Source organism: Coregonus clupeaformis, chromosome 36 (genome assembly GCF_020615455.1).
Source record: "Coregonus clupeaformis isolate EN_2021a chromosome 36, ASM2061545v1, whole genome shotgun sequence".
Taxonomy (NCBI): domain Eukaryota; kingdom Metazoa; phylum Chordata; class Actinopteri; order Salmoniformes; family Salmonidae; genus Coregonus; species Coregonus clupeaformis.
Genome location: NC_059227.1, coordinates 9122202 through 9146838, shown reverse-complemented (window position 1 = coordinate 9146838; position 24637 = coordinate 9122202). Strand labels below are relative to the sequence as shown.

Here is a 24637-nt window from a genome sequence, read left to right as displayed (position 1 = left end):
GCCGGTACTGTTTATATTTAGGTGCAGGAGCTCAACAATACTTTTGAACTAATATTCTATAAGAAGAATAGGAGCTCAAGCCGTAGAAAATGTGAGGTGCTGGTAGGCTACTCAAGTCAAGCACAGTGTTCAGGTGTTTCCCTCTTCCCCATGAGAAAGTTGTGGTGTTCTGACAGCAGGTCCCTTCAGACATTTTCCCTCTGACATCAACAGGTTGCTATTGGTTAAACCTTTGCAGATATTACTCATTGAAAGTCTGAATGATTATGTCTGCCTCATATTGTTGCTTTCCTGTGGGGTGTGGATGAGCTATTCCTGATTTAACTGTTGCATAGACAGTCAGTAACTGGTTGGTTAGCTGAAGCAGATTTTGTAATTACTGTAATACAATGTTTGTGTTGCATACAGTCATAACATTCAGTAATCAATATTGCTAGCCACTTATTATAGATGGCATTGCTACCTAGCATTGTAACTGACTGACTGACAGCACATCAAAGGCTGACTCACAGTTTTGAACGCATGAATGCGAGACTGTGTCTGATTCATTCTGTTCTCTAGGCCTGTTCCCCTCTGACTGTCAAACACAGATCCATATCCTCTTCAGCGGAGACAGACAGCAGAGACAAATGTCTGTGTGTGTGAGCGAAAGAGAGCGCATCCGTGTTTGTGTGCGAGCGAACGAGAAAGCGCATCCGTGTGTGTGTGTGTGTGTGCGAGAGCATCCGCGTGTGTGTGTGTGTGCGAGAGCATCCGTGTGTGTGTGTGTGTGTGTGTGTGTGTGTGTGTGTGCGCACATGCTCTTGTTTTGGCTAACTAACAGCCTTGTCTCAGACCACAGGGCACGCTCCTGATATTCAAATGAAATGGGGCTCTGCATGGTCTAGAACACTTCAATTTAATCAAGTGCCCCAGCGATCTGTGCATTTCATTAGTACTGCAGCTATTTATAGCAGCATTTACACAGGCCAGGAATTATCCAGACAGACACTATCTATAGCCCTTTGTGAGTGTGTGTGTGTGAGACAGGTGTGATGGGCTATTGACCCTAAAATAGCCATGTGTGAGTATGAGGCTTCTGGTGACAGCGCTGATTTGCCGGCGGACTGGACATGTCGGGGTGTATTAATGACGGGGAACTGTGACAAGCCCCTTGTTCCTCCACTTCTCCATATCTCCTTGTCACCTCCACCTCCCTCCCTCCCTTCTGCTCTCCTCTGTTCCTCTCTCCTCCACATTTTTCTCTGTTCTACTCCTCTAATCCACTTCTCTCCAACCTCTACCCCCTCACCCTCCAATCCTCCTCTCCTCTTTTCTACCACATCCCCCTCCTCCACTTCTCTCCTCCATCTCTCCTCCTTCCATCCCCACTCCTTCCCCCATTACACCTCTGTGGGATCACCCATCCTAAGCCCGTCACCTAATCTTTTGGCAGAGTATTAGTGACCTGGGCCAGAGATTAACATCTGTTGGCTGGGGTTTGGAGAGGTAAACACGCTCTCTCTCTATTCGCTCTGGCTCTCTCTCTCGCTCTGACTCTCTCTATCTTTCTCTTTCTCTCTCTGTCTGCCTGCCTGTGTCTGTCTCTCTGCGTTGTTTTAATTCCCTGTGGAGTGTTTTAGAAGGCATCAGTAGTTGTGAGAGGAGAGAGTGTAAAAAGACCCAGTCTGATTAATCAGATCACTATTTCATCTGAATCATGTCAGGTGCACTTTATGGGAAGATATACAGTGCCTTCAGAAAGTATTCAGACCCCTTGACTTTTTCCACATTGTTTTAGGTTACAGCCTTATTCTAAAATTGATTGAATTGTTTTTCCCCCTCATCAATCTACACACAATACCCCATAATGACAAAGCATAAACAGGTTTTTAGAAATGGTTGCAAAAAAATAAACTGAAATATTACATTTACATAAGTATTCAGACCCTTTACTCAGTACTTTGTTGAAGCACCTTTGGCAGCGATTACAGCCTTGAGTCTTCTTGGGTATGACGCTACAAGCTTGGCACACCTGTATTTGGGGAGTTTCTCCCATTCTTCTCTGCAGATCCTCTCAAGCTCTTGTCAGGTTGGATGGGGAGCATCACTGCACAGCTATTTTCAGGCCTCTTCAGAGATGTTAAATCGGGTTCAAGTCCAGGCTCTGGCTAGGCCACTCAAGGACATTCAGAGACTTGTCCCGAAGCCACTCCTGCGTTGTCTTGGCTGTGTGCTTAGTGTCGTTGTCCTGTTGGAAGGTGAACCTTCGCCCCTGTCTGAGGTCCTGAGCGCTCTGGAGCAGGGATCTCTCTGTACTTTGCTCCGCTCATCTCTGCCTCGATTCTGACTAGTCTCCCAGTCCCTGCCGCTGAAAAACATCCCCACAGCATGATGCTGCCACCACCATGCTTCTCCGTAGGGATGGTGCCAGGTTTTCTGCAGACGTGACGCTTGACATTCAGGCCAAAGAGTTCAATCTTGGTTTCATCACACCAGAGAATCTTGTTTCTCATGGTCTGAGAGTCTTTAGGTGCCTTTTGGAAAACTCCAAGCGCGCTGTCATGTGCCTTTTACTGAGGAGTGGCTTCCATCTGGCCACTCTACCAGAAAGGCCTGATTGGTGGAGTGCTGCAGAGATGGTTGTCATTCTGGAAGGTTCGCCCATCTCCACAGAGGAACTCTGGAGCTCTGTCAGAGTGACCATCGGGTTCTTGGTCACCTCCCTGACCAAAGCCCTTCTCCCCCGATTGCTCAGTTTGGCCGGGCGGCCAGCTCTAGGAAGAGTCTCGGTGGTTCCAAACTTCTTCCATTTAAGAATGATGGAGGCCACTGTGTTCTTGAGGATTTTCAATGCTGCAGAAATGTTTTGCTATCCTTCCCAGATCTGTGCCTCGACACAATCCTGTCTCAGAGCTCTACGGACAATTCCTTCGACATCATGGCTTGGTTTTTGCTTTGACATGCACTGTCAACTGTGGGACCTTATATAGACAGGTGTGCGCCTTTCCAAATCATGTCCAATTAATTGAATTTACCACAGGTGGATTCCAATCAAGTTGTAGAAACATCTCAACGTTGATCAATGGAAACAGGATGCACCTGAGCTAAATTTAGAGTCTCATAGTAAAGGGTGTTTTTTAAAAACCTGTTTTCGCTTAGTCATTATGGGGTATTGTGTGTAGATTGCTGATGATTTTTTATTTATTTAATCCATTTTAGAATAAGGCTGTAATGTAACAAAATGTGGAAAAAGTCAAGGGGTCTGAATACTTTCTGAAGGCAATGTAGATGAGGATGGAGGGAGAGGTGGGGGTACAGGGGTTCATAACCAAGATAAACAACCTGGAAGGTTAAGTCTCAGAACACATTTGTTATTCTAGGACGAGCTAGCGATGCAAATCAACAGTGCAAGACTAGCTGTGTGTATTTAACTGAGTGAGTGTGAGCTCCATATTCAGTAACATCAGTGATTAGTTGGCCGTCCCATTGAACTGGTACGGAAGACAGTTTGACTTTCCACTTCCTCCACCCTTGAAGCCACCATTACTCCCTGCAAGGAGCCATCACAGCATTTTGACTGCGCTCACCCTCATCTCTCTCTCTCTCTCTCTCTCTCTCTCTCTCTCTCTCTCTCTCTCTCTCTCTCTCTCTCTCTCTCTCTCTGTGTCTCTGTCTCTGTCTCTGTCTCTGTCTCTGTCTCTGTCTCTGTCTCTCTGTCTCTAGCCATGAAGGGGGATCATTTATTTTCCAACCTGAGAAAAGCCACGTTCTACCAGCGGGTCTACCTACTGGGAGGAGAGGAGCTGCTGGTGGTGCAAAGCACTGTGGGAGTTTCCACGCTGGGTGACAGCTTCCACCAGATCACCGACTTCAATGACCTGCCCACCTCCCTATTTGCCTGCAATGTGGACCAGTCCGTGTTTGAGGAGCAGGAAGGCAAGGTAAGGTCAAACCACTCTCTTCTTTACTACGGGGGAGAGAGTTGCACAATGTCCCCCTGCTATTTTCACTTAGGCCTAGTTTGTTCTCATTTGGCATCCCATCTGAGAAAAAGTGTGATTCAAGGTGATGAAATTGTAAAGGTCACATTGACCTTGTTTGTCCTCCTGGTCCATGCATCCGCCACAGATCTTGTTATCTACCGTATTATTTGTTTTCTTGGTGCTGTATTTGTGTGTTGTTGCCTTTTGGTCCCCATCGTAACAAAATAGTTAATTGAGAACATATTGATTCATCACACGGTCCCGTGTGGCTCAGTTGGCAGCGCATGGCGCTTGCAGAGCGTCTGCAGAATGACTAAAATGTCAATGAAAAATATCAGTGGGGGTTTATCTTCTGAATAAATTAAATAAATGTCTTATTGAGGGCAATTTGTCCTTGGCAAACAAACACAGCAAATATCTCTCTGACCTACTTTACTCCACTCTGCGGTGCCTGGTAGCCATTTTCTCCATTTATCTGGTCTGCTGATGGGTATTATGTCTCCCTGGCTGTCCTCGTACCCCACACTGTCCTCATAAACCACCGTTACCCGGGCTCGGCCTATCAGGCCTGTTATGTCATCCAGTTCCCAGCTAAAGGTCAAATCAAGAGCAGCCATTCTGATGAGGGCTGGTCGTCCACTGTTCTGTAGCTCTTGCTATACCTTCTTCTGATCACTATCTTGGCAGGCAGTGGTTTTGATATGTGGCTGAGGAGTCCTAAGGGATGTCCACAGGGCCATATAACTTGTCTGAAGTTCTATCTGCTGTTCATTAGGGAACGGTTCTCTGAATCTCAGCATCTGATGTCAATAGTCGTCTAAGTGTCAACACAGATTATAGACCTTGACCTCTGCTCCCCCTTGAATATGAACTGACATATTTCTTGTCGTTTGTGAGATGAAAATATAAAAGACTAAGAGAGAGTGAGTCCAGTCCACTCCCTCTGCTTTTCCACTGAATATGGACATACTTCCTCAGGCTTTCTCATCCAGAACTCTTGGCCTCACTGTGTCCTGTTGTGGTCTGTGTGGGCCCCTCAGTGCTCTTGTGTCTGGAGCAGAGGTCATGTGAACAGACCAGAGGAACTGTACTAGACCGGTCTTTCTGCCCCAGTCAAGAGTCCCAGCCCCTGCCCCTGTCCCAACCCCCGCTCCATCCTCTTACCCTGCCCTAACCCCAGCTCCATCCTTGCCCCATACCCAATATCCCAACCCCAACCGGCATTATCTGCCCCTGCCCCATACCCCAGCCTGCGTCAGTCAGAAGAGGGACATTAGCTGGTCGGCCACCCTGCTGCTTTGAGCCTTATGCAGTGTGACGGATGCATACAGAAGCCATTCCTCCAGGACAGCGGCAGGCTAAAGGTGATCTATCACCCATCCCACTGAGTCACACATCAAATAAAATGTTATTTGTCACATGCGCCGGATACAACAGGTATAGACTTTACCGTGAAATGCTTACTTACTAGCCCTTTCCCAACAATGAAGTTAAAAAGTTAAAACATTTGCAAATAGAAAAGGAAATGGTAACACAATAAGGCTATATACAAGGAGTACCGAGTCAATGTGCTGGGGTATGAGGTAGTTGAGGTGATTTGAGGTATTATGTACATATGTACAGGTAGGGGTAAAAGTGACTAGGCAATCAGGATAGCTAATAAACAGAGTAGCAGCACCATTGTGTGTGTGGTGTCAATCTGCATTTGTGTGTGAGCGTGTGTTGGAGTGTCACTGTAGTGTGTGTGGGTATGTGTGAGTGTGTGGGTAGAGTCCAGTGATTGTGCATAGAGCCAGTGCAAGAGAGTCAGTGCAACAAAAAAAAGGATAATGTACAGGGCCATATGCACTACCCTCTGTAGCGCCTTGTGGTAGAATGTCAAGCAGTTGCCATACCAAGCGGTGATGCAGCCAGTCAAGATGCTTTCAATGGTGTAGCTGTATAACTTTTTGAGGATCTGAGGGCCCATGCCAAATCTTTTCAGCCTCCTGATGGGGAAGAGGCGTTGTCGTGCCCTCTTCACGACTGTGTTGGTGTGTTTGAACCATGATAGGTCCTTAGTGATGTGGACACCGAGGCACTTGCAGCTCTCGACCCGCTCCTCTACAGCCCGGTCGATGTGAATGGGGGCATGCCCGGCCCTCCGTTTCCTGTAATCCACGATCAGCTCCTTTGTCTTGCTCACGTTGAGGGAGCGGTTGTTGTACTGGCACCACACTGCCAGGTCTCTGACCTCCTCACTGTAGGCTGTCTCATCGGTAATCAGGCCTACCACTGTCGTGTTGTCTGCAAACTTAATGATGGTCTTGGAGTAATGCGCGGCCACGCAGTCGTGGGTGGACAGGGAATACAGGAGGGAACTAAGCACGCACTCCTGAGGGGCCCCCCGTGTTGAGGGTCAGCATGGCAGATGTGTTGTTACCTACCCTCACCACCTGGGGGTGGCCAGTCAGGAAGTCCAGGGTCCAGTTGCACAGGGATGTGTTTAATCCAAGGGTCCTTAGCTTAGTGATGAGCTTGGAGGGCACTATGGTGTTGAACGCTGAGCTGTAGTCAATTAACAGCATTCTCAAGTACAGTACCAGTCAAAAGTTTGGACACACCTACTCATTCAAGGGTTTTTGTTTATTTTTACTATTTTCTACGTTGTAGAATAATAGTGAAGACAACTCTGAAATAACACATATGGAATCATGTAGTAACCAAAAAAGTGTTAAATTCTTCAAATAGCCACTCTTTGCCTTGATGACAGCTTTGCACACTCTTGGTATTCTCTCAACCAGTTTCACCTGGAATGCTTTTCCAACTGTCTTGAAGGACTTCCCACATATGGTGAGCACTTGTTGGCTGCTTTTCCTTCACTTTGCCGTCCGACTCATCCCAAACCATCTCAATTAGGTTGAGGTTGGGGGATTGTGGAGGCCAGGTCATCTGATGCAGCACTCCATTACTCCCCTTCTTGGTTAAATAGCCCTTACACAGCCTGGAGGTCCTGTTGAAAAACAAACAATAGTCCCACTGAGCGCAAACCAGATGGGATGGCGTATCGCTGCAGAATGCTGTGGTAGCCATGCTGGTTAAGTGTGCCTTGAATTCTAAATTAATCACAGACCGTGTCACCAGCAAAGCACACCCACACCATAACACCACCTCCTCCATGCTTTATGGTGGGAACTAGACATGCGGAGATCATCTGTTCACCCACACCGCGTCTCACAAAGACACAGCGGTTGGAACCAAAAATCTCAAATTTAGACTCCAGACCAAAGGACAAATTTCCACAGGTCTAATGTCCATTGCTTGTGTTTCTTGGCCCAAGCAGGTCTCGTCTTCTAATTGGTGTCCTTTAGTAGTGGTTTCTTTGCAGCAATTCGACCATGAAGGCCTGATTCACACAGTCCCCTCTGAGCAATTGATGTTGAGATGTGTCTGTTACTTGAACTCTGAAGTATTTATTTGGGCTGCAATTTCTGAGGCTGGTAACTCTAATGAACTTATCCTCTGCAGCAGAGGTAACTCTGGGTCTTCCATTCCTGTGGTGGTCCTCATGAGCCAGTTTCATCATAGCGCTTGATGGTTTTTGCGACTGCACTTGACGAAACTTTCAAAGTTCTTGAAATGTTCCGTATGGACTGACCTTCATGTCTTAAAGTAATGATGGACTGTCATTTCTCTTTGCTTATTTGAGCTGTTATTGCCATAATATTGACTTGGTCTTTTACCAAATAGGGCAATCTTCTGTATACCCCTCCTACCTTGTCACAACACAAGTGATTGGCTCAAATGCATTAAGAAGGAAAGAAATTCCACAAATTAACTTTTAAGAAGGCACACCTGTTAATTGAAATGCATTCCAGGTGACTACCTCATGAAGCTGGCTGAGAAAATGCCAAGCGTGTGCAAAGCTGTCTTCAAGGCAATGGGTGACTATTTGAAGAATCTCAAATATAAAACATATTTTGATTTGTTTAACACTTTTTTGCTTACTAAAATTCCATATGTGTTATTTCATAGCTTTGATGTCTTCACTATTATTCTACAATGTAAAAATAAAGAAAAACCCTTGAATGAGTAGGTGTTTCCGAACTTTTGACTGGTAGTGTAGGTGTTCCTTTTGTCCAGGTGGGAAAGGGAAGTGTGGAGTGCAATAGAGATTGTGTCATCTGTGGATCTGTTGGCGGAGGTATGCGAATTGCAGTGGGTCCAGTGTGTTTGTGATGATTGTGTTGATGTGAGCCATTCAAAGCATTTCATGGCTACAGATGTGAGTGCTATGGGGAAATAGTCATTTATACATATTATGTTGTGGAAAATAACCACTATACTTTATTACAAATAAGGTCTTACAGAGTTTTTGTTGCATCAAGGAATTACTTTATTAACATTTCAACAAAGCCGATACCAGTCTGCAGAGTGGCACCCTGTTCTTCCTCTCTCACGTCACATTATATACCATCATCCCCAACTCTTCTAGCTCTAAATCCCTCCCTCTTCAGTTTCCCGCTCTTTATCACTCCACACCCACTTCCTTTGTCCCTGAGGACGGCTGAACTATTACTCCAACCAATCACTCGCTCCCCTGTCTTGCACACACACTCATGTTTAGTTTAAACATGACAAGGCCCTAAATTCTTGAATCATACACAAACCTCACCCCCTCATGCTGTAATCAATCAAGAAATCAATTTCGTAACGTCTGAGATCCCCAGAGATTGGAAAGCTGCCGCGGTCATCCCCCTCTTCAAAGGGGGTGACACTCTAGATCCAAACTGTTACAGACCCATATCCATCCTGCCCTGCCTTTCAAAAGTTTTTGAAAGCCAAGTCAACAAACAGATCACCGACCATTTCGAATCCCACCGTACCTTCTCCGCTATGCAATCCGGTTTCCGAGCTGGTCATGGGTGCACTTCAGTCACGCTCAAGGTCCTAAACGATATTATAACCACGATCGATAATAGACAGTACTGTGCAGCCGTTTTCATTGACCTGGCCAAGGCTTTCGACTCTGTCAACCACCGCATTCTTATTGGCAGACTAAATAGCCTTTGTTTCTCAAATGACTGCCTCGCCTGGTTCACCAACTACTTCTCAGATAGAGTTCAATGTGTCAAATCGGAGGGCCTGTTGTCTGGACCTATGGCAGTCTCTATGGGGGTGCCACAGGGTTCAATTCTTGGGCCGACTCTTTTCTCTGTGTATATCAATGACGTCGCTCTTGCTGCTGGTGACTCTCAGATCCACCTCTACGCAGACGACACCATTTTGTATACATGGCCCTTCATTGGACACTGTGTTAACAAACCTCCAAACGAGCTTCAATTCCATACAACACTCCTTCAGTAGCCTCCAACTGCTCTTAAACACTAGTAAAACTAAATGCATGCTCTTCAACCGAACGCTGCTTGCACCCGCCCACCCGACTAGAATCACTACTCTCGACGGGTCTGACCTAGAGTATGTGGACAACTACAAATATATAGGTGTCTGGTTAGACTGTAAACTCTCCTTCCAGACTCACATTAAGAATCTCCAATCCAAAGTTAAATCTAGAATCGGTTTCCTATTTCGCAACAAAGCCTCCTTCACTCATGCTGCCAAACATGCCCTCGTAAAACTGACTATCCTACCGATCCTTGACTTCGGCGATGTCATTTACAAAATAGCCTCCAACACTCTACTCAGCAAATTGGATGTAGTCTATCACAGTGCCATCCGTTTTGTCTCCAAAGCCCCATATAATACCCACCACTGTGACCTGTACGCTCTTGTTGGCTGGTCCTCACTACATATTCGTCGCCAAACCCACTGGCTCCAGGCCATCTATAAATCACTGCTAGGCAAATCCCCGCCTTATCTTAGCTCATTGGTCACCATAGCAACACCCACCCGTAGTCTGCGCTCCAGCGGGTATATCTCACTGGTCATCCCCAAAGCCAACACCTCCTTTGGCCGCAATTCCTTCCAGTTCTCTGCTGCCAATGACTGGAACAAATTGCAAAAATCTCTGAAGCTGGAGACACTTATCTCCCTCACTAACTTTAAGCATCAGTTGTCAGAGCACCTTACCGATCACTGCACCTGTACACAGCCCATCTGAAATTAGCCCGCCCAACTACCTCATCCCTATATTGTTATTTATTTTGCTCATTTGTACCCCAGTATCTCTATTTGCACATCATCTCTTGCACATCTATCATTCCAGTGTTAATACTAACTGTAATTATTTTGCACTATAGCCTATTTTATTGCCTTACCTCCATAACTTGCTAAATTTGCACACACTGTATATTATATGTATTTCTGTTGTATTTTTGACTTTGTTTTGTTTTACCCCATATGTAACTCTGTGTTGTTGTTTTTATCGCACTGCTTTGCTTTATCTTGGCCAGGTCGCAGTTGTAAATGAGAACTTGTTCTCAACTGGTTTACCTGGTTAAATAAAGGTTAAATAAAATAAAACAAAAAAAAAGAAGATACCAAGGAGACAAAGGTCTAGCCCAAACACTATTCAACCCTGGTGCCGCTCTCTTCACTGTGTTTGAAGAGCGAGACAAAAGGCCACAAGCTAGTTTCAGTCTCTCATCAGATAAGACAGCCATGGATTTAAGTAAGAGCAAGCAATCTGACCCTAGGGCAGATTCCCCCTCTACTCACCCACACAGTGAAATTAAATGACCCAATACAATTCCTGGCCCAGTAACAAAGAATTCTAACTTTATGCTCTTGATTAACCCAGTTCTACCTCATAGTCCATTAAACTCTACAGTTCATTAATAATAATTCACCACAGTTACCTTGGCATTCTTAGGTGGTCTGCTTGAAACATATAGGTATTACCGACTGGGTCAGGGAGAGGACATGCTCTGAGAACACGTCCTGGTAATCCGTCTGGTCCTGCGGCCTTGTGAATGTTAACTTGTTTAAAGGTCTTACTCACATCGGCTACGGCGAGTGTGATCACACAGTCGTCCGGAACAGCTGGTGCTCACATGCATGATTCAGTGTTGCTTGCCTCGATGCGAGCATAGAAGACATTTAGCTCGTCTGGTAGGCTCGCGTCACTGGGCAGCTCGTGGCTGGTTTTCCCTTTGTAATCCATGATAGTTTGCAAGCCCTGCCACATCCGACAAGCGTCAAAGAAAGCTGTTGTAGTAGGATTCGATCTTAGTCCTATATTGATGCTTTGCCTGTTTGATGGTTCGTGGGAGGGCGTAGCGGGATTTCTTACAAGCGTCCGGATTAGTGTCCTGCTCCCTGACAGCGGCATCTATAGCCTTTAACTCAGTGCGGATGTTGCCTGTAATCCATGGCTTCTGGTTGGGATATGTGTACGGCCACTGTGGGGACCACGTCGTCGATGCACTTATTAATGAAGCCGGTGACTGATGTGGTAAACTTCTCAATGCCATTCGGTGAATCCCAGAACATATTCCAGTCTGTGCAAGCAAAACATTCCTGTAGCATCCGTGTCATCTGACCACTTCCGTATTAAGCGAGTCACTGGTACTTCCTGCTTTAGTTTTTGCTTGTTAGCAGAAATCAGGAGAATAGAGTTATAAGAATGGCGCTGGAGGGAATAGCGGCCACTTTACGGGCTCCTGACCAATTGTGCTATTTTGTGTGTTTGTTTGCGCTGATCGCAACTTTTTTTGTACGTAATGCTTCCGCCATAGTTTCCCATGACCAAAAATATTTTCGGGACATCAAAACCGCATTACTAACCTCGATTTGGATGAGGATCGACATACACATGCACGCCTGGACACAGTCGTTAGACTGTGTTGGGATGGTATAGGATAGGATGGGCTGGCTGTTAAGAGTGGAGAAGGGAGGGATGAGAAGCGAAGAAGGGGGATGAGGAAAGGACAGGATATTACGTCTAAGAAGTGGAGGGAGGAAGAGGAGGCTAGAAGTTGATATAGGAGGAAGAAGATGCATTCGACTGACATGACTTGAGTGACGCCAATATGCATAAAACATACATGTGCTGCCATGACAACCAGTATAAGCATCACCATTCCATTTCCCTCTATAATGAGCCATGCTGAACCTTAACACCAGCCTGACAGGGAGGCACCAGTCAGTACCTCTGCTTCTGCTGACTGATCTACCAGGATGAAATCAGTCCAATAGCACCTGGATGTTTCCCTGTCTGTTTTTCTTCCTGATTTGCCTCGCCATCAAATTGCTTGACCCTTGTTGGCACGGCGAGTGAAGCATAGTTTCTGTTTGTGGACCCTGGCCAGAATCAATTTAACTTTCTGTGATAAGATTACCTTGATGGAAAGCCCTGAGTAATGAATCATTACTATTTATAGCTGCATAGTGTTATTAGCTTGTCTCTAATAATAGTTCAGTCTGTCTGGGGAGTGGGGATGGAAAATCAGTCAGTTCTAAAACCCCAGTGGACTGCAATGGAATTTGGAGTGTCATTGTTGGCCCTCTCGGTTCCAAGTTCTAACTACATGATTTACCTCTGTCCTCTCCGTTGAGGCTCCAGACTGTTTCCAGGACCAGGGGTTAGACACAGCCACTTGTAGAGCTTAAAGCTGTTTAAACCAGAGCACCTCCAAGACTAATACTAAATGGCTGTAAGGATGGAATCCCTGGTTCCATTTGTGTGCCACAAACATACTTTTTCCTCTAGGACCTCTCTGCTCAGGGTCTTTTCACAATCTATAGTTTTGCCTGGGGAACGGCACCTCCTTACCTTCAGGCTCTGATCAGACCCTACACCCAAACGAGGGCACTACGTTCATCCACCTCTGGCCTGCTAGCCCCCCTACCTATACGGAAGCACAGTTCCCGCTCAGCCCAGTCAAAGCTATTCGCTGCTCTGGCACCCCAATGGTGGAACAAGCTCCCCCACGACGCCAGGCCAGCGGAGTCACTGACCACCTTCCGTGGACACTTGAAACCCTACCTCTTTAAGGAATATCTGGAATAGTATAACAGTAATCCTTCTATTCCCCCCCCCCAATAAAAAAAAAAGGTGGTTGTCCCACTGGCTATCCTAAGTTGAATGCACCAATTTGTAAGTCACTCTGGATAAGAGCGCCTGCTAAATGACTAAAATGTAAACGTAATGTATTGATCGTCAGCTTGGAAATGTCAAGGTACGGTGGAGGAGTCTGAGTATGATTCATAACCAGGGCGATGTGGACTGACTGACGTGGCATTGCAGCTGTGAAGCCAGATTGCAATTGACCGGGAGAGTTCATGAGACTGACGTGTTCCGTCTTTTCTTTTACAAGGTGATTTTCTTTGTCCTTTTAAAGCTGTAACACGTTCCTGAGGAGAATGTAAATGGATCGTTCCACAAAATTGCATCCCTTTGATATTTTAAATAGAAATTGTGCATAAATATTTCTTTTTAAAAGCCTGTTATATTAAATGAAGTGCTATTGACCACATGGAAATTCTATAAATCTGATTTTTAATATGAATAAAGGTAAAGTGCCAAAATTCAGCATTTTGACATGTCCCTCTGTGCATCCTCTGTGACTTCTAGGAAGATTTTAACCCGCTTAACCCCAACATTTCTCCAAGTTTTCATCATCATTGTAAGCCCTAGTTATTTTGTTGCTTTGACAGTCATTTCTGAAGATTATTATTTATTTAATGTTAAGGTCAACCCTGTTACATGAACTGAACTCTCGTTTTAATATGGTGAAACTATTCCTTTTTTAAATATTTTTTTCAAAAGAAACATTGAACATCGAATAGTCAAATCACAGTGTAAAAGCAGGTGAGCCGGTTCTACTCTTTTTGTCTATTTTCTGGTGTTTTGTGGTGGAAAAATGAGCAGGTCGTGCAGAACACGTCAACCATGTTACCCATAGATAGACAGGCAACTATTATTAATTTTTTATGCTTGCATTAATTGCCCCTCCCTGTTGCACACAACACGCTTCCATTCCCCCTGTCACAAGGGGACTTATGGCTGATTTAAGATGACGTCATCAACCCTGTTATGGTCAAATCCTGTTACTTTATTTGGCACTTAATTGGCACTTACTATAGTATATATTTTTTCTTGAGTTGGGGAGAATGTTTTTTTGATTTATTAAGTTGAACATGTGCTCTTTATGACAATGTTATAATAAGGTGAAATAAAATAAAAAGTAGTTACACTACTCAAAAGGAACCTAATTGGTGGAACGACCCAATTGTGTAGGTGTTAGTGTCTGATGTTAGTGTCTGATTCTTCAGACAGCATTGAGGAGTACACCACATCAGTCACTGGCTTCATCAATAAGTGCATCGATGATGTCGTCCCCACAGTGACCGTACGTACATACCCCAACCAGAAGCCATGGATTACAGGAAACATCCGCACTGAGCTAAAGGGTAGAGCTGCCGCTTTCAAGGAACGGGACTCTAACCCGGACGCTTATAAGAAATCCCGCTATGACCTCCGACGAACCATCAAACAGGCAAAGAGTCAATACAGGTCTAAGATTGAATCGTACTACACTGGCTCTGACGCTCGTCGGATGTGGCAGGGCTTGAAAACTATTACAGACTACAAAGGGAAGCACAGCCGCGAGCTGCCCAGTGACACAAGCCTACCAGACGCAGCTAAACCACTTCTATGCTCGCTTCGAGGCAAGCAACACTGAAGCATGCATGAGAGCACCAGCTGTTCCCGGATGACTATGTGATCACGCTCTCCGTAGCCGATGTGAGTAAGACTTTTAAGCAGGTCAACATTCACAAGGCCGCAGGGCCAGACGGATTACCAGGACGTGTACTCCGAGCATGTGCTGACCAACTGGCAAGTGTCTTCACTGACATTTTCAACATGTCCCTGACTGAGTCTGTAATACCAACATGTTTCAAGCAGACCACCATAGTCCCCGTGCCCAAGGACTCTAAGATAACCTGCCTAAATGACTACCGACCCGTAGCACTGACGTCTGTAGCCATGAAGTGCTTTGAAAGGCTGGTCATGGCTCACATCAACAGCATTATCCCAGAAACCCTAGACCCACTCCAATTTGCATACCGCCCCAACAGATCCACAGATGATGCAATCTCTATTGCACTCCACACTGCCCTTTCCCACCTGGACAAGAGGAACACCTACGTGAGAATGCTATTCATTGACTACAGCTCAGCATTCAACACCATAGTGCCCTCTAAGCTCATCACTAAGCTAAGGATCCTGGGACTAAACACCTCCCTCTGCAACTGGATCCTGGACTTCCTGACGGGCCGCCCCCAGGTGGTAAGGGTAGGTAACAACACATCTGCCACACTGATCCTCAACACGGGGGCCCCTCAGGGGTGCGTGCTCAGTCCCCCTCCTGTACTCTCTGTTCACCCATGACTGCATGGCCAGGCACGACTCCAACACCATCATTAAGTTTGCCGACGACACAACAGTGGTAGGCCTGATCACCGACAACGATGAGACAGCCTATAGGGGAGGAGGTCAGAGATCTGGCCGTGTGGTGCCAGGACAACAACCTCTCCCTCAACGTGACCAAGACAAAGGAGATGATTGTGGACTACAGGAAAAAAAAGAGGACTGAGCACGCCCCCATTCTCATCGACGGGACTGTAGTGGAACAGGTTGAGAGCTTCAAGTTCCTTGGTGTCCACATCACCAACGAACTATCATGGTCCAAACACACCAAGACAGTCGTGAAGAGGGCACGACAAAGCCTATTCCCCCTCAGGAGACTAAAAAGATTTGGCATGGGTCCTCAGATCCTCAAAAAATTATACAGCTGCACCATCGAGAGCATCCTGACTGGTTGCATCACCGCCTGGTATGGCAACTGCTTGGCCTCCGACCGCAAGGCACTACAGAGGGTAGTGCGTACGGCCCAGTACATCACTGGGGCAAAGCTTCCTGCCATCCAGGACCTCTATACCAGGCGGTGTCAGAGGAAGGCCCTCAAAATTGTCAAAGACTCCAGCCACCCTAGTCATAGACTGTTCTCTCTGCTTACCGCACGGCAAGCGGTACCGGAGTGCCAAGTCTAGGTCCAAAAGACTTCTCAACAGCTTCTACCCCCAAGCCATAAGACTCCTGAACAGCTAATCATGGCTACCCGGACTATTTGCACTGCCCCCCCACCCCATCCTTTTTACGCTGCTGCTACTCTGTTAAGTATTTATGCATAGTCACTTTAACTCTACCCACATGTACATATTACCTCAACTACCTCAACTAGCCGGTGCCCCCGCACATTGACTCTGCAACGGTACCCCCCTGTATATATAGCCTCCCTACTGTCACTTTATTTTACTTCTGCTCTTTTTTTTTTTCAACACTTTTTTTGTTGTTTTATTTTTACTTTTTTTGTTTAAAATAAATGCACTGTTGGTTAAGGGCTGTAAGTAATCATTTCACTGTAATGTCTGCACCTGTTGTATTCGGCGCATGTGACCAATAAAATTTGATTTGATTTGATAGCAGCTTTAGCTGGGGTGGGAGAACACCTTGGATCAGCAAGGGAGTCTGTCTCTGAAAGGCAATGTGTTGGCTAGACCCTAGCCTAGCATGTCCTCTGCACCATACACTATTGCAGCCTGGGTGCTGAAAGGGAGAGGGCTCAGAAATGCAACACCAATGGAAAGTTTCCTCCTTAATGGAAGAACGAAGTTGGCTATTAATGGAATGTCAGAAAACAAGGAAGTAGCGGAAGAAAATAGCTGATTTAATGGAGAATAACACTGGAGTCGGGTTGACACCCTGACGGGTCAGTTCCTCTCTGAAGAACCCAAGTTTCCTGACAACATTGTAAGGAATCTACATTTGAGAGAGCGGTTATGTAACACGTTCTGCGCTCTACTTTATATGGGCATATCACTTTTATGTGGCCAGCTACAAGTATGGCCTTTTGCGCTGGATGGATAGTTTACTTAGACTAAGTACTCTGTGTGTGTGTTAACCCCCCACCCTATGATCCTGTCTGTTGCAAGGTTGGCCAAAGTTTAAGGAGATTAGCTGAAACAGTATCAGGGTAACAAGACACTGTGTTAAGAGTGCTGTATCAGACGGTTGCTCTCTGAACAACATTTATGGGGTGGCGGGAACAGGAAAAAGTGCTGATGGTTTGCAGCAGAAAAGCATTAACATTCCTCCGTCTCCACTTTATTGAGTTAGCCAGCGAGGATACACACAGAGCTCTAACTTTTGTTTTGAAGCCTTGTGGTTACAATAAAAAAAATATCCATGTACCGGAGACACTGTCAATATGTAGTTTAAAGACTGTCTTTGGTTTGACCAAACACAAGTTCCATCCGAGTTAGCACCTCAATGGTTACAATAAACTGTATATGTAAAGTTGGCTACACTATAATATACTACCTGTGTGGCCATCTTCAGTGACTGGGTAAGTTTCCTACTCTTTAGGGGAGTTGTTGAGACCATTTTAGCAAACTCAAGTGCATTGTGAATGTAAAATCTATAATCCCTGTTTCATCTCTGACACTGATTGAGTTGAGGGGAAATGATTTGTCCTGTCTCATGCCAAGGGTATAGGTCCTCCCATTCACTGCTTGTCTCTCTCTGTGTCTGTGTCTCTGTCTCTGTCCCCGCTCTGCCCCTGCTGTATTCTCATCACCCACACCAGGGCTCAGCTTTCTCACGTCATGTCCAACAGAACAATGCTTTGTCATCCTCTGTCTGCCCGATGGTCTGTTTGTCTGTCTAAGAAGACAGGAGTGATCTAAGCCGTCCTGGAGAGCAGTCCCACAGCTTAGACATACAGTGGGGAGAACAAGTATTTGATACACTGCCGATTTTGCAGGTTTTCCTACTTACAAAGCATGTAGAGGTCTGTAATTTTTATCATAGGTACACTTCAACTGTGAGAGACGGAATCTAAAACAAAAATCCAGAAAATCACATTGTATGATTTTTAAGTAATTAATTTGCATTTTATTGCATGACATAAGTATTTGATACATCAGAAAAGCAGAACTTAATATTTGGTACAGAAACCTTTGTTTGCAATTACAGAGATCATACGTTTCCTGTAGGTCTTGACCAGGTTTGCACACACTGCAGCAGGGATTTTGGCCCACTCCTCCATACAGACCTTCTCCAGATCCTTCAGGTTTCGGGGCTGTCGCTGGGCAATACGGACTTTCAGCTCCCTCCAAAGATTTTCTATTGGGTTCAGGTCTGGAGACTGGCTAGGCCACTCCAGGACCTTGAGATGCTTTTTACGGAGCCACTCCTTAGTTGCCCTGGCTGTGTGTTTCGGGTCGTTGTCATGCTGGAAGACCCAGCCGCGACCCATCTTCAATGCTCTTACTGAGGGAAGGAGGTTGTTGGCCAAGATCTCGCGATACATGGCCCCATCCATCCTCCCCTCAATACGGTGCAGTCGTCCTGTCCCCTTTGCAGAAAAGCATCCCCAAAGAATGATGTTTCCACCTCCATGCTTCACGGTTGGGATGGTGTTCTTGGGGTTGTACTCATCCTTCTTCTTCCTCCAAACACGGCGAGTGGAGTTTAGACCAAAAGCTCTATTTTTGTCTCATCAGACCACATGACCTTCTCCCATTCCTCCTCTGGATCATCCAGATGGTCATTGGCAAACTTCAGATGGGCCTGGACATGTGCTGGCTTGAGCAGGGGGACCTTGCGTGCGCTGCAGGATTTTAATCCATGACGGCGTAGTGTGTTACTAATGGTTTTCTTTGAGACTGTGGTCCCAGCTCTCTTCAGGCCATTGACCAGGTCCTGCCGTGTAGTTCTGGGCTGATCCCTCACCTTCCTCATGATCATTGATGCCCCACGAGGTGAGATCTTGCATGGAGCCCCAGACCAAGGGTGATTGACCGTCATCTTGAATTTCTTCCATTTTCTAATAATTGCGCCAACAGTTGTTGCCTTCTCACCAAGCTGCTTGCCTATTGTCCTGTAGCCCATCCCAGCCTTGTGCAGGTCTACAATTTTATCCCTGATGTCCTTACACAGCTCTCTGGTCTTGGCCATTATGGAGAAGTTGGAGTCTGTTTGATTGAGTGTGTGGACAGGTGTCTTTTATACAGGTAACGAGTTCAAACAGGTGCAGTTAATACAGGTAATGAGTGGAGAACAGGAGGGCTTCTTAAAGAAAAACTAACAGGTCTGTGAGAGCTGGAATTTTTACTGGTTGGTAGGTGATCAAATACTTATGTCATGCAATAAAATGCAAATTAATTACTTAAAAATCATACAATGTGATTTTCTGGATTTTTGTTTTAGATTCCGTCGCTCACAGTTGAAGTGTACCTATGATAAAAATTACAGACCTCTATTTGATTTGTAAGTAGGAAAACCTGCAAAATCGGCAGTGTATCAAATACTTGTTCTCCCCACTGTATGAGTTACACCAATCAAAGCACCGAGACCATTAGACTGCAGATGCCTGCTGGATTAACTCCACTGTTGATATTTGCTCTAAGTGTCCCTGTTAGAGGACAATGGTGCCATCACTGTCTCATTGCTGTCTCTTCTACACCAGGTACTGTAGAAGGCTGGGTTATGACAGAGCAAGGGGACTGCATTGTGTTTATTTACCAGTGGGGGCAGATTTGGTACATTGAGGAGAAATATGTATTTGTCTGGGCAGCGAGTTCTTTCCTCACATCATCTCTCTGATGCAGAGAAAGAAAGAGCTGCTGATGGTCCCCTCTGGTCCTACAGATGTAGGATCTTAATTTGATCACACTGTTGCAGGATAACTTTCCTACAACACAGGACATTTTAAACTTGTAGTGTATTTGAGATTTAAAAAGGCTTCTAATGTTTATAATTTCCACTTTGAAATCCCTTACGAAAAATGTATAAATCGCTACAAAAATGTCCATTCATTATAATCCACATAATTCATATTTCCTGTCGCTGGATTGTCCTGCTGTAGGAGACTGGCTCAAATTAAGATCTATAAATATGTTTCTATATCTAGGTATATTCTTGTGTAGTTTGAATGTTCTCCTTCATGCTGGTCTCCTCTGCACAGAGATGATTCAAGCATCCTTTACATTATTCTGCTGTGTATAATAGGGTGTGGAATATTGATGGCAGTTCTCTGTATGTTCTGTGAGTCAATCAGTTAGGAGGACCCAACAGTGAGATGTTTGTGCTGTTACCCAAGGCTGGAAATAAATTCCATACTCCAGATATCTCTCCACTAGAGTTTCAGAGAAAGCATCAGACTCTTATTGACTCTCTCCACTTCTCTCGCACTGCCACTCTCTCTCTCTTGCTCTCGCTCTAATTCTCTCTCTCTCTGACTCTCTCTTTTTCTCTCTCTCCATCTCGCTCCCTTTTCTCTCCATCTCCTTAAAGAAAATGAGGAGCCTTTGCTTTGACAACAAAGCAAGTCAGAATGTCCTTTAGAAGACCTTTGCAAACACATAGTGTAATTGGTTTTCAGAGATGCCAGCTTGTAAGGGTTTGCTGGGCCTTTTTCACTGCTTTCTCTCTCTCTACAATATGTTATGGTAATAGCATCTCGCCAGGATGAGAGCGAGTGTTAGATAGGAAAGGTAATTTATTGTCCTTCCCTTCAGGCTTTCTCACTGAAAACGGTTTGTTATTTTCTTTTTTCACAGTTCACAAAGTATTGCGTCTAATTACACTTACAAAAAGTATTTGATCCCCTGCTGATTTTGTACGTTTTCCCACTGACAAAGACATGATCAGTCTATCATTTTAATGGTAGGTTTATTTGAACAGTGAGAGACAGAATAACAACAAAAAAATCCAGAAAAACACATGTCAAAAATGTTATAAATTGATTTGCATTTTAATGAGGGAAATACGTATTTGACCCCTCTACAAAACATGACTTAGTACTTGGTGGCAAAACCCTTGTTGGCAATCACAGAGATCAGACGTTTCTTGTAGTTTGCCACCAGGTTTGCACACATCTCAGGAGGGATTTTGTCCCACTCATCTTTGCAGATCTTCTCCAAGTCATTAAGGTTTCGAGACTGCTTCTTCTTGAGCCACTCCTTTGTTGCCTTGGCCGTGTGTTTTGGGTCAATGTCATGCTGGAATACCCATCCCCGACCCATTTTCAATGCCCTGGATGAGGGAAGAAGGTTCTCACCCAAGATTTGACGGTACATGGCCCCGTCCATCGTCCCTTTGATGCGGTGAAGTTGTCCTCTCCCCTTTGCAGAAAAAAACCCCCAAAGCATAATGTTTCCACCTCCATGTTTGACGGTGGGGATGGTGTTCTTGGGGTCATAGGCAGCATTCCTCCTCCTCCAAACACAGCGAGTTGAGTTGATGCCAAAGAGCTCCATTTTGGTCTCATCTGACCTTTCACCCAGTTCTCCTCTGAATCATTCAGATGTTCATTGGCAAACTTCAGACGGGCATGTATATGTGCTTTCTTGATCAGGGGGACCTTGCGGGCGCTGCAGGATTTCAGTCCTTCACGGCGTAGTGTGTTACCAATTGTTTTCTTGGTGACTATGGTCCCAGCTGCCTTGAGATCATTGACAAGATCCTCCCGTGTAGTTCTGGGCTGATTCCTCACCGTTCTCATGATCATTGCAACTCCACGAGGTGAGATCTTGCATGGAGCCCCAGGCCGAGGGAGATTGACAGTTATTTTGTGTTTCTTCCATTTGCGAATAATCGCACCAACTGTTGTCACCTTCTCACCAAGCTGCTTGGCGATGGTCTTGTAGCCCATTCCAGCCTTGTGTAGGTCTACAATCTTGTCCCTGACATCCTTGGAGAGCTTTTTGGTCTTGGCCATGGTGGAGAGTTTGGAATCTGATTGATTGATTGCTTCTGTGGACAGGTGTCTTTTATACAGGTAACAAGCTGAGATTAGGAGCACTCCCTTTAAGAGTGTGCTCCTAATCTAAGATAGTTACCTGTATAAAAGACACCTGGGAGCCAGAAATCTTTCTGATTGAGAGGGGGTCAAATACTTATTTCCCTCTTTAAAATGCAAATCAATTTATAACATTTTTGACATGCATTTTTCTAGATTTTGAGTTTATGTCTCTCACTGTTCAAATAAACCTACCATTTAAAATAATAGACTGATCATTTGTCAGTGGGCAAACGTACAAAAATCAAATACATGTAAAGTGTTGGTCCCATGTTTCATGAGCTAAAATAAAAGATCCCAGAATTTTTCCATACGCACAAAAAGCTCATTTCTAAAAAATGTGGTGCACAAATTTGTTTACATCCCTGTTTGTGAACATTTCTCCTTTCCCAAGATAATCCATCCACCAGACAGGTGTAGCATATCAAGAAGCTGATTAAACAGCATGATCATTACACATGTGCACCTTGTTCTGGGGACAATAAAAAGCCATGCTAAAATGTACAGTTTTGTCACACAACACAATGCTACAGACGTCTCAAATTTTGAGGGAGCGTGCAATTGGCATGCTGACTGCAGGAATGTCCACCAGAGCTGTTGCCAGAGAATTGAATGTTAATTCCTCTTCCATAAGCCACCTCCAACATTGTTATAGAGAATCTGGCAATACGTCCAACCGGCCTCACAACTGCAGACCATGTGTAACCACGCCAGTCCAGGACCTCCACATCCTGCTTCTTCACCTGTGGGATCGTCTGAGACCAGCCACCCAGACAGCTGATGAAACTGAGGAGTATTTCTGTCTGTAATAAAGCCCTTTTGTGGGGAAAAACTCATTCTGATTGGCTGGGCCTGGCTCCCCAGTGGGTGGGCCTGTTTCCCAAGTGCCTGGCTCCCAGTGCATGGCTGCGCCCCTGCGGGCGCCCCTAGGGCCTAATGAATTCATTTCATTTCCTTATATGAACTGTAACTCAGTAAATTAGTTGAAATTGTTGCATTTATATTTTTGTTCAGTATAAATAGTTTAACAACCACTTACTGTTTGGCCCGTAATGAATGGAAGTCTTTGTTGTGAACAGCAGATCTTCCTGGTGCCGTTTGTTTTCTCTGAACCGTAAATTAGGTTTACTTCCTTGAACCGTAAATTTGGTTTACTACCTTGTTGACGCTCTAATTTATTCCACTAGGGGCCTGTGCTGCTCACTCCTGCCTGGAGACACGGTTGAACGGTAATAGAAGTGACCTTCGTGTTGGGGCTAAAGGGACTCAGAAATCAGAGAGGGAAGGGGTGTGTGTGTGTGTGTGTGCCGGGGTGTGTGTGACAATAGGAGTGAACATCGTGGTGAGCTGAGCTAAAGAGACTGATCGGTAAGGTGGGGTCTAATAGTTGTAGGTCCGCTGTGCACCGTCACACACACACACACACACACACACACACACACTCTTAAGCACACACTCATGCTGAATGCACAGTCATATTGTGCTCTCATACTCTTATTCACTCACATTATACTGAACTCACACACTCATACACACAGGCACACACACACGGTAGGTCTACACGGTACCAAACCCATGAAGCTTTAGCCTCAGGTAATGGGAGGAGAGACGGCTATTAACATCCAACCTCCAGTCGTGGTTAGTTCCATAACACCATGCTCTACCCTTCAGGTGACATTCTAGGTATCTAGGTAAACCTCGTCAAAAGGAATATAGTATATTACAGCTTGATTTATAGTTTCTATAATGATTAGATTTACATGTGCATACTTTATTCTAATGAACCTGGTTCAAGGAATGTCAGTGTTGGTGAGTGGTTTCACTGTCTGTCTGCTAGCTGTACATTCATATACTCTCTCCCTAATCTTCAGCTTTCTTTTCTTTTCTTTTAACCTCTTCACTTTCTCTTTAATGGAAAATAATGATTTGATCGAAGCCCGTCCATCCTCCCTTTTGAGCTTTTTCTAATGATATTGACATTGTCAGAACTGGGGCCGACGAGGATGGTGGCCTCGCGACTAGTTCTTAGGAAACTTTGCGGTATTTTGTTTTTTTTATGTATTATTTTTTACATTATTAGCTCAGAAAGTGTTTTGTATCATTACATACAGCCGGGAAAATACTATTGGATATCAGAGCGGCGGTAACTAACCAGCATTACGACCAGGAATACGACTTTCCGGGATGGTTATAAGGCCCTCCCCCGCCCTCCTTTCGGCAAATCTGACCACGACTCCATTTTGCTCCTCCCTTCCTATAGGCAGAAACTCAAACAGGAAGTACCCATGCTAAGGACTATTCAACACTGGTCTGACCAATCGGAATCCATGTTTCAAGATTTTGATCACGTGGACTGGGATCTGTTTCGGGTCGCCTCCGAGAATAACATCAACGAATACACGGATACGGTGACTTGAGTTTATCAGGAAGTGTATAGGTGATATTGTGCCAACTGTGACTATTAAAACCTACCCTAACCAGAAACCGTGGATAGATGGCAGCATTCGCGCCTAACTGAAAGCGCGAACCACCACATTTAACCATGGCATGGTGACTGGGAATATGGCAGAATACATACAGTGTAGCTACTCACTCCGCAAGGCAATTAAACTGGCAAAACATCAGTATAGAGACAAAGTGGAGTCGCAATTCAACGGCTCAGACACGAGACGTATGTGGCAGGGTCTACAGACAATCACAGACTACAAAAGGAAAACCAGCCACGTCGCCGACACCGACATCTCGCTTCCAGACAAGCTAAACACCTTCTTCGCCCGCTTTGAGGATAACACGGTGCCACCTCTCCTTCTCCATGGCCGACGTGAGTAAGACATTGAAGCATGTCAACCCCCGCATGGCTGC

The 24637-nt window shown here is 45.2% G+C and overlaps 1 protein-coding gene across 1 annotated transcript in view; it reads left to right on the top strand.

The window, feature by feature from the left end:
- LOC121552659 (calcipressin-2) overlaps nt 1–24637 on the top strand; it is a 112464-nt gene that overhangs the window by 991 nt on the left and 86836 nt on the right. Inside the window, exon 2 of the mRNA XM_041865651.2 lies at nt 3706–3923. Coding sequence (XP_041721585.1) covers nt 3708–3923 — 216 coding nt within the window. The 5' untranslated portion in view covers nt 3706–3707. The remainder of the gene's footprint in view (nt 1–3705; nt 3924–24637) is intronic.